This window comes from Camelina sativa, chromosome 11, assembly GCF_030686135.1.
Source record: "Camelina sativa cultivar CO46 ecotype springtype chromosome 11, ASM3068613v1".
In the NCBI taxonomy this organism is placed as follows: domain Eukaryota; kingdom Viridiplantae; phylum Streptophyta; class Magnoliopsida; order Brassicales; family Brassicaceae; genus Camelina; species Camelina sativa.
This window is the reverse complement of record NC_141890.1, coordinates 15,190,458-15,201,857: the sequence shown is the minus strand read 5'-3', so window position 1 is coordinate 15,201,857 and position 11,400 is coordinate 15,190,458. Positions and strand designations below refer to the sequence as shown.

The 11,400-nt window shown below is 39.4% G+C and overlaps 1 protein-coding gene and 1 pseudogene across 1 annotated transcript; one reads left to right on the top strand and one right to left on the bottom strand.

Moving 5' to 3' along the window:
* Window positions 1–67: 67 nt before the first annotated feature.
* On the top strand, window positions 68–385 carry LOC104723580 (monothiol glutaredoxin-S4 pseudogene; annotated as a pseudogene).
* Window positions 386–1,778: 1,393 nt separating this feature from the next.
* Window positions 1,779–2,973, bottom strand: UND (Eukaryotic aspartyl protease family protein). The gene has a single exon (XM_010441956.2). It carries the CDS (start codon window positions 2,971–2,973, stop codon window positions 1,801–1,803), a length of 1,173 nt encoding a protein of 390 aa, XP_010440258.2. The 3' UTR covers window positions 1,779–1,800.
* Window positions 2,974–11,400: the final 8,427 nt, after the last annotated feature.

Genomic DNA, 11,400 nt, shown 5'->3' with positions numbered 1-11,400 from the left:
TTTCCCTTAAGTTGAAACTTTACATATCCTTGTTAATCTTTCAAACCCCATAATATTATTACCACTAATGGAGAAGATACAAAAGCTGGTCTCCGAGAAACCTCTAGTGATTTTCAGCAAGAATTCGTGCTGCATGTCTCACACAATCAAGACTCTCTTCCTCGACTTTGGTGTGAATCCAACGATTTATGAGCTCGACGAGATCAAAAAAGAAAAGGATATAGAGCAAGTATTGGCTCAACTCGGCTGCAGCCCAACTGTGCCAGTGGTTTTCATAGGTGGGCAGCTGGTAGGTGGAGCCAATCAAGACTATCAAGTCATGAGCCTCCATCTCAATCGTTCTCTCGTCCCAATGCTTAAGCACGTCGGAGCGTTATGGGTTTGACTATAAACAAACGAAAAGTAACCCATAAAGTTGCGTACTAGCATATTTAATTACCTTGGAAGTTATACTGATGTTTTATAAGAATCATATGAAACTAAAGATATTAAATTAGATATTATATGTAATGTAAGTAGTCTATCCAAGTTTTTATGGGGATAGATTATGAGAGTCTACCAAGTACCAACTCTCATAATCTATTATTCTCCTTAGGTATGAACTCGTCTCCACCACATGTTATTCTCCTTAGGTATGAACTCTCATGTCAATACTATAGTTTATTCTTATCCTTTGATTTGGTCTTCACGACATGTCATAATTTCGGAAAATTAATAATCAGATTTGAAATTGACTGAATCTGTTGAATCACATATATAACCAAAACCTCTTGTATATTAAAAATTATGATAATAACGTAGAGTGGATAAACCTATGTGTTTAGCCATAAATTGTGACAGTATTACCACTTTTGTGACTACAATTAAATAAGAAAATAGTTTCAATATTTGAAAAAAAAAAAAAAAATCTGAAAATACAATTTTTTCAAAAGAGTACAAATGACATAAAACAATGTGAAAATTATTATTCACTTTCGTCGTCAGTAGTTAATTCGATATCAGAATTTCCATCTTCAGCGTCTGATCCAACTTCTTCTTCTTTTACTGAATCATCAAGATTTTCTGGTTGACTATATGGATATAATAGTGTCTTGATGTGCACTGAATTATATTGGATAACAGAATTATCGTTGCAGTGAAATCTACAACTACTTAAAGCAGCTACCGTGGTTGCTATTTTCTACAAAACCACCGCTGCTGTAAAAAAGAGACTCGTAAAACATATTAATGATGACTAATTCAAAGCAATCGAACCTTCAACAACTTTGTTTCTAACTCAGGAATTAACCACCTGAGCTACCTACTAAGACTTTCTGGTAATTCTAGTTACGACATTCATAAGTCATGATAACCTTATTACATCTATATAATTAAAAATATATATATAACAATTAGCTCGATTCTTGTTATTAGATTAACGAGCATAGCTCAAGGTGTTGAGCATACCAAATGAATGAAGAAATATGTATAGGTTTTACTTTCTAATTAATTATCTCATATTCCCCAATTCTCATGTCAAGATATCCTTTACATGAGACTATCTTTTTCTTAAAATTTAATGCATAATCAAAAACTAACTTCGAACTATACAAACCATATATTAACTAGAAGTAGCTTTAATGATGAAATCTTTTTCTAGAAAATCCAATACTTTTACTTCAACACTGCATAATAAATAAATCTGAACATATAGGTTTCACAAATATATTTAGTTTGAACTTATATTGTATGATTTAAGTTCTTACAATAAGCTTGATTGATAATTTAATAAACAGAAATGACAACCCACTACTACACCTTCTACATATCACAATCCTGTTTGTGAACGTAAGCGGTTTGGTCTTTGAGGTCGTAGCCCAAGTTATACCCTTGCATTGATATAACCCCAATGATGATCTGTGAAAAAGATCCCTTATTATTCATTATTACCAAGCAACGAACTCCAAAGGGACCTTGTGGTATGAAGATATCATGGATATTAACGCTCAACTCAGCTCCTCCGGCGAACAGAAAACCGACATCCATTTTCTCTAGCTTTTCTATGGCATCTGCTTTGTAGCACAGCCTTGGTTCATACATGACAGGTCTACCTATTAGATCGTCGAACTCATCCACAAATTTATAGTATAAACTTGTGGACAAGTGAGAAAGCTCGGAGCCCGTGTCAACAAATACTTCAACCGGGTCATCCAATGGTATTTCCTCTCCAACAATGACGGACACCAAGTTAAACATATATTGACCTTCGTCGTTTATTTTTATTACTGTGGCATGTCCTTCTAAATCTGCACCATCCCCAAGGATTAAGTTGTGAGAAGCTTTAGGTTCGCTTATCCGACCAAGGTAAAATGAGAATTTCGAGCCAAACTCCCCTATGATAGAGTACTTTCCAACCCCAAGGCCCAATATGCCCGTTCCCGTAATGCTTGCCCTGTCACTCAAATGGTTGCACCCAAAATATACACCATGTACCCTTTTGAACCCACCATCAAGCGTATCCACCGTAATCATTTCTTGTGCAAGTGTGCCTTTGATGTTGCTGTCGTCTAAATAATATTGTTGGTAGGTGCATTTCCTCGTCAAAGGATCATATATAAAATGCGGATTTGATTTATTACTGGCATCAGTTTCACACATCTCATCGCGGTATGTAACTGAGTCTTCCGGCCGGTATTTTGTATATACCTTCTGGTCAAAACAGTTGACGCAAGGGAAGCATTGCGTCCAGGTAAGACTACTTCCAGTGTCCAAGAGAAGAAGTTGTCTTCTTTGAGGAGAACCGAAGTGAAGTTGGGCCATGTACGCTAGTCCTCGGTTGGAGTGGGGTGACGAGAGAGGAGGGGCAACGACTTTGTTGTCATAAAAATTAGCACCATTGTGCACAAGAGGGATATGGAGTGTGGGTCTCTTTGGTCTAGCATTGGTTAGGAGAGGGAGGATAAGAAGAACAAGAAAAGTGATCGCTTTTTTCATTCTGATTGATTTATGCATGGAGTAATTTAGGATTCGATTTTTGAGAACATGTAGCGCTATGCTTTTATACATGTAGTGTTATGCTTTTAGTGAAAGATTTGTGAAGTAGAAGTGGAATGATAAAGTATGTGACACGAAAGTGAGAGATAATTTGGTTTACTTGTTAAAGAGTGAGGAAAGCAAGCAGAAATGGGTTAGTTAGTAGAAATTATTGTTGGTAATGTATGTGGGATATAGCTTGGTTTGGTGTAGGGGATATAAAAGTATGTGACACCAATAAATTATATAGTGAGGAAAGATAGAAGAAGTTGGTGGGTGGGCATTTCGGTTTAAGTTCAAGTACAGTTTGGGTTCGGTTCGGTTTGGTTTGTTCGGTTTATAAAAACTCTAACCAAACTCAACCGAAATTAGTTTGGTTTGGTTTGTGTTCGGGTCAGTTTATGTTCGGTTCAGTTCGGTTTGGTTTGGTTTTAGTTTGGTTCAGTTTTAATTCGATTTAAGAATCAATTAATGTAACAAAATAAAATTGATTATGGTTTTATAGTAGTTAATTAATCAAATAAATTAGAAAAAAGATAGAAAATTAAAATTAATATCTAATATTAAATATAATTAAATTTATATTAATTTTTAGTTAATTTTAGTAGAAAAGTTAAAATAATGTAAAATAGAAATAAAATGATAGTAGTAATAGATAAGATCACATGTTTATAATTTTAATAATATTATTAATTAATTTAAGAAACACATTAGATTACTGGTTCGGTTCGGTTTAAAACCGAACCGAACCGAACTATTTGGGTTAAGAAGAAACATAACCAAATGGTTGGAGTGTAGGGTTGGGTTTGGTTTGGGTTGGTTTGAGTTCGGAAGGTTCGGTTTAAATGCTCACGCCTAGAAATTCTTGCATGTAGGATATTATAGTTTTGTATAAGGGATATGAAAGTATGGTTTAGTTAATAGAGGTTGGTTTGACCGTTGATATTTTTGAAATTGAAAAAAAAAAATCCACGGAACGATCAAAAGTCCACCGAGAGTTTCTTCATATCTTTTTTTAAGTAGAAAGAGACACGTACGTAGCAGGTCAGGAAAAAATTGTTTACAACATGAAACAACCAATTTATAAGCATAATTCAATACCTGCAAAAAAAAAAATAATAATAATAATAATCTTCTTCTTCATTATTGTGGAAATATATTTCAAAATCTTGTTACGAAATTAAAAACATTATAGACCAAATCATGAGTTAGTTCATTTTCTTTCCTGTAGAAAATAGAAAAGTGATTAAAGTCTAATGATTGGTGGTCCAGTAGTAAATATAAATGTGATTTGTTGTTATTGACTTAGATTTACAAAAACTAGCGTACACAATAATATGATTGATGTGTTTAGAAAACTAAAACATGGTCCGAGTATCAAAGAAACCTGCCTCTAACGAGACTGCTTCGACGTCGCCTAGTGATAACACCCTAATGTGCCGTCACCCAGCCAATCGAAGACGCATCAAGCGTGTGGAGACGTCAGCGAAGTCCAGAATTGCTTTCAGATTTAGAGAGCCAACTTTATTTCCGCGTCAGCCACAATCTCTGGAATCGAATCCAGGTGGGTATCAGGATGATAGTTCGACTGATGATCGGGTTCAAGACTAGTCTGTTAGTAGAAAAGCCTCTACTCCACCGGAAGAAAGTAGCAACATCTTCCACTGAGAAGTCAGTCAGTGACTTGTTCAAAGATTACGGATTCACCATTCAAGGAATCCATTACATAGGTATCCGAGCTGACAAACGTCCTTAGAATCGGCTGAATAGCTACATTTGTCTTTATGAAGCATACCTCCTCCATTAGTCTTAGGGTTTTGAACTGCATAAGAGTGTGATCTGCCAACTCAGTCCTGTTTAAGTTTGCAACATAGTCGAGGTTACTTATTTTGCGAGCCTAGGTTGGGATCAAGATACGCTCCTGCTTCTTTGAGGAGGTTATCTTAATCGAAGAAAATGGATAGCATGCCCAGTTGCTTCCATGCTACGATGCGCCCTAATCGGAACGTTGTCTGCGGATCCAAACTAAGCTAGTTCAATCACTGGGAAAGAGGTTACTTTTATATCCAAGTCGATTTGTCTAGCCGGTTTGGAGAAGTATCCTAACAAGGTTTGAGCTTCATCACGCGAGAAGGGACGAATTATGGTTTTGTTAGTGTTATAGTTTCACCTCGTCGAGGCTGCCTACGTACCCATGAGAAGGAATCAAGCCGTTTATAGTTCGTGACACCAAAGATGGTGTTTTAGATATTTTCTGGGAGTCTTCCCTTGTCTTGAGAACTACCTCTTCAAAGACGGGCCCCTCTCTTTATATAGAGAGGTTGTTCGTTTAAGATCTGTTTAGTTTCCATGTTCCACTAGGGAATATTCTGGTAGATTTGATCTAATCTTTTTCATATACTCTTACAGGACTGTTTGTCGTCCTATTATCGAAGTCGAGTTGATCGCGCTTAATCCCACATAAGCTTGGTAGTTTAATGGGCCAAGCCAATAAGCTATTTAACCGAATCTAGTGTATCTTTGTTTATCCCGGGTTAACCGGATTGTTCAAAATCACCCTCCAACAATTAGTCCCCCCAGGTCTAATGAAGGGTGAAGTAATTCAGAGTTACTGAAACACGTCCCTATATTTGTGGGATTCTATTTTGCTCTAAGTTTCCTGAGAAGCTGACGTTACTATGCGAGATGCAGACTACGAATGAGCTGCAAGATAAGCAAACTGCGGATGAGTCACGAGTTAAATGAGCTGCGGACGAGCTGTGAAGTAGCAAGCTGCATGAGAGCTGCGAGATAAGCGAGCTACGAATGAGCTGTGAAAAAAGTAAGCTGATAATTAGCTGACTCAGTGCAAGATAATTTCTTAGCTTATCTTTGAAATATTCACTCTTGTAATTGCGAGCATCAAGCCCGACTTTTGAGTGTAGCCTGATACGAGACGAGCTTGGCATTTTAAGTTAGAACTCGATAAGGTGCTTGATGGAAGCGGAGTTGCTGAGCGAGTACATTAATAAAAATTGCTGTGAGTTATATTATAAATCACTAGAATTAACAATATAGTACATTAGCAAATTAATATTAAAATAGTAAATTAATAAAAAAATTGAAACAAAAACTTGTCCCGCTATACACAACGGATCATAATCTAGTTATATTATTATAAATGCTACTTAATTATTATAGTGATTGCTAAGCCGTAAATCATGAAGTTTCCATATATTAATTAAATTTTATTTTTTAATTTCTATTCCAATTTACTTAATTTTTAAAAATTAAACATGTCCGTTTAATTATATAACAATTGTACAATTTTATTATGTTTCATGTCTTTTTCATTTTTTAAATAATATATAAACATATATATATATGTATATGTGTATTATTTTTTAATTTCTATTCCAATTTACTTAATTTTTTAAAATTAAACATGTCCGTTTAATTATTTAACAATTGTACAATTTTATTATGTTTCATGTCTTTTTCATTTTTTTAAATAATATATAAACATATATATGTATATGTGTATAACCAAATATATTGTTTTTAAAGAAGCACATATGTTTTAAAAACTTCTTATTAACAACTGAAATTTTTTTTATTAACAATACCGCTAGTAGTTATTTCACCAATCAAACATTATTGCGTACTGCTTATTCTACATAAACCGTACTTGTTCTACAAATACTTTAATCATGCACGTGCCGCAGTTGAACCGTACAACACTATTAAACCGTTTCGCCGCACAACCAGTTAAGCTTTTACCATTCAGACCTTAAATCTGAATTTCATTCTCTTCTATTTGCTTTCAAGAGATCTTTTGCATACCTAAGGAAAGAGGCAAGCTAGTGATGAACCTCTTGAATATGTTTCAGCATCTGCGCCCCCTTTGTTGGTTTGGATTTGATCCATTTGTGTTGCAAGATACTAGTGGATGCTCAACTACTAATAACAACTTTTATGCCTTGTTTGACCAACTCTTGTGCTTCATGTATACTTCTCCATGCGAAGGAGGGTCGAGATCTGAGTGGAGCATGTACGAAATCAGTTTTGCTTAGATATATGTTAGGCTTTGTTGGTAATTATCCTCCATAGCTGGTTCTCAAGCATGAAAATATTGAAAGCTTTAATGTCTGAAATCTAAGCCCCCTTCAGCTTTTGGTTTACTTAATTGATCGCAAGCCTTTCTGTGCTTCCTCTTCCACACGATTCAGTCGGAGGCTATTTGTTGACAAAGTATATGAGGGAATTTAACACACAAGTCATAGTATAGTTGGGAAGATCTATTGCCACAACTTTTCCCGTACTTTCTTACCTCCTGGTGATAAGAAGTTAGTTTACCAACCTTGAAACTTTTTTCCTGAGTCTTTTTTCTTAAGTAGGTTAGAATTGAAACCTTTGACCCTTTAAATAACTTAGCGTGACCAAATAAACTCTTCGTTCACCTTCTTGTTTTTGGGATGTCCTTACCAAAGGTTATGCTGGATTTTTGGTAATTAACCATCTGTCCTGAGGCAAGGTTGCACTCTTCCACTATTTTAGTTTGCAACGTTCTAAGTCACAGATCTCACCAGGAAACGCCACAAACCCACAAAAATCATCAACAACACCAAGAACACCAAGAACACTCCTTTTCTCCTTTGTTTCTCTCAAAAACGACCAAAGTCGACTAATGAGACAAAAGAAACGATTTAAGGATTTTCCTCTTCCCTTTGCCCAAAACGCGGCGTTTCACTTAAGTCAAAACGCAGAAAACTGAACCTGCATCAACCGATGCAATCCCCAAACCAGGATTTCGGTTCGCGGGTGTTACAATTCTCCTCCACCAATAGAAATTCGTCCTCGAATCTTGAACAACCATCAGCCAAGGACTCCTGTGCAACCGTCTCCACGCCCTGCACTCATCTGACCGAACTACGAAAGATCACCTCTAGGCGATAGACTCACGCTCCAAGCATTATTGGCTCTCGACTTTTGGACTTTCCTTTACTCATAGGCCTAAATCTTGAATTTCTATTGGCTCCTCATCAGGTCTAAGCCTGCATGCCATAATATTGGCTCCTCATCGGGCCTAGGCCCGCATGCCATAATATCTAAAGAAGTCCAATATTCGTCTCTCGGGTTGCTACCCTACAGCGCGTCCCCGGATCGTCATCCGAAGTCGATATACCAACCATACTCCCAAGCCACAAAGTCTCAGAATATGGCAGTACTAGGAGAATCTAAGTCCCACATGAGTCGCGAGCAAACAATTCTGAACACGTCTGAGTCCTATCCCTATCCAGGCTTCCTTCTCGTGGCTCGCGTAAGACATCACAATGTCCCACCAACCACATATCCTCTCACTAGGATACCTCATGACCACACAAGGATCATCTCACTGCTACTAGGGCCGACACAAAGGCCAATCAAATGTCCTAAACAGGACCGCCACCAAGGCCAAACAAATGTCCTAAACAGGACCGCCACCAAGGCCAAACAAATATCCTAAACATGACTGTCACAAAGACCAAACAAATGTCCTAAGCATGACCGTTACAAAGACCATCTGCCCCGAAGGACCGTCACAAAGACCATATGTCCCGAAGGACCGTCAAAAAGATCATCTGTCCCAAAGGACTGTCTAAATAGGCACTCTGGCTAAACAGCCCGCGAAAAAGGCCACACATCTGGCTAAACAGCCCGCCATAAAGGCCACACAATGTCACAAAAGACTGCCACTAAAGTCACACAATGACTAAAAAGTCCGCCACTAAGGCCACACAAGCCTCTCCCAGGCTCTCTCCACTAAAATGGACAATTTTAACTCATATATAACTTTCCTCGTTTACCATTTTTCACTCCTAGAAACTTCAAATCAGGAAACTTCCTCCAAAAACCCCGCCTCACGGAAACTTTGTACCCCGAGCACCACCTCATCTTGTTACTTAGTCGCACAACCAACCATCCCAAACGACCAAGTAAACAAGAGAGATGGGCTGGAATACTCCATTCCCGCTCCAGCCACGGATTACAGATGGGACCAGGGTAGACAAGCTCAAGTCGCGACTTGTTTCTCATACCACTTCTTAAACCTTGCCTTCATCCTCGGCTCAGGCTCCCAAGTGTGCTCCTCAACACCATCACAGTCCCACAGGACTCTCATCAAAGGAATCTTCTTCACTGGTCTCGCCTCCAAGGTCATGTTAGGCTGAAGATCCTCAGGAATCGTAGCTAACAACTGATCATCCTCACGGAGACACTTCCTCAACATAGAAACATGGAAAACCTTATGGAATGCACGCATAACCTCAGGTAACTCCAGTCTATAAGCCACGGGTCCAACACGCTCAATCACTTTGAACAAACCCATATACCTCGGACTCAACTTAGTCTCAGTCAATGACCTGTTCGGACCCCGCAACATGGCCATCTTGAGGTACACTCTGTCTCCTACCTGAAACTTAAGATCTCTCCTCCTCCTATCGGCATAACTCCTCTGTCGATCCTGAGCCTCCTTCATGTTCAGCTTGAGAACCCGAATCTTCTCTGAGGTCTCCTGAACAAAATATACCCCGTAAATGCTCCTCTCCCCCACCTGAGTCCAGCATAACGGTGTACGACACGACCTCCCATACAAAGCCTCATAAGGAGCCATCTTAATACTTGCCTGATAACTGTTGTTGTAAGCAAACTCTACCAAGCTCAGGTGATATGCCCAATGGCCTCCCCAGTCCAACACACATATCCTCAGCAAATCCTCCAGCGTTCCGGATCGTCCTCTCTGACTATCCATCTGTGTGGGGATGATAAGTTGTACTCATATGCACCTTAGTGCCCATCTCTGCCAGAAACGCTCTCCAGAACACCGAAGTGAACTTAGAATCCCTATCAGACACAATGCTCATTGGCACCCCATGCAACCTGACTATCTCCTTCACATACTTCTTAGCCAAGACCGCTGCTCCATCAGTCTTCTTAATGGCCACAAAATGTGCCGACTTAGTCCACTGGTCCACAATGACCCAAATAGCATCAAACGTCCTGGACACTGGCAAACCTACCACGAAGTCCATAGTAATCATATCCCACTTCCACTCTGGAATGGGAAGACTCTTCAGTAACCCTCCTGGAACCTGATGCTCCGCCTTCACTAGCTGGCACACATCGCACCTCGCGACCCAACTAGCAACATCCTTCTTCATCCCGACCCAAGAATAGTACCTCTTGAGATCACGATACATCTTAGTCGGTCCTGGATGAATAGAAAACTTGCTCCCATGAGCCTCTCTCAGGATCTCCTGCCTCAACTCATCATCCTTGGGCACACAAATCCGACCGTGCACCAAGATAGTACCATTATCTGAGACTTTATACTCTAAATCAACATCATTTGAGGCATTCACCAGTCCCAAATCCTTCTCCTGAGCCAACCGCACTCTGCTCAGAAGATCTGCTCTATCAACCGCCTCCAAACCCAACGGTTCATGAGACACAACACACAAACTCAACGCACCGATCTCTCCTACCAGAGACTCTATCTCCTGCTCCTGAGCCGAAGCTACCCTCTTCCGACTTAGAGCATTTGCAATTAAGTTAGCCTTACCAGGATGATAGGCTATCTCCAAATCATAGTCTGCAACAAGTTCCATCCACCGTCTCTGTCTCAAATTCAGCTTAGGCTGAGTGAATATATACTTCAAACTCTTATGATCTGTAAACACATGTACCTTTGCGCCATAAAGATAAGATCTCCAAATCTTCAGAGCAAAAACTACAACACCCATCTCCAAGTCATGAGTAGGATAGTTGTCCTCATGCTTCCGCAACTGCCGCGAAGCATAGGAAATCACCTTCCCATGCTTCATCAACACACATCCCAAACCAACTCTAGATGCATCTGTATAAACCACATAGGGTTCTCCCTGCTCAAGCAAAGCCAACACTGGTGCAGTAGTTAACATCTCCTTCAGGCTTGCAAAGCCCTCCTCACACTCCTGTGACATAAAAAAAGGAACATCCTTTCCTGTCAACTTAGTCATAGGACGTGCTCTGCTCGCAAACCCCTGCACATACCTCCTGTAGTAACCTGCCAACCCCAGAAAACTCCTGATCTCTGTGGCATTCTGCGGTCTAGGCCAATCCCTGATAGCCTGAATCTTCTCCGGGTCTACAGAAACTCCATCTACATGTACAATATGGCCCAGAAAACCCATCTCACGCTGCCAAAAACTGCACTTGCTCAACTTAGCAAACAACTTCTGCTCCCGCAGCTTCTCCAGAACTGCCCTCAAATGCACTGCATGCTCCTCAGGACTCTTAGAATAAACCAGGATATCGTTAATGAAAATGATGACAAATACATCCAGGAACTCCTGAAACACACTGTTCATCAATCTTATAAATGTTGTTGGT

Bases quoted from the DNA above. Each gene is read 5' to 3' on its own strand.
- UND (XM_010441956.2), bottom strand. From the start codon at position 2,973: ATGAAAAAAGCGATCACTTTTCTTGTTCTTCTTATCCTCCCTCTCCTA.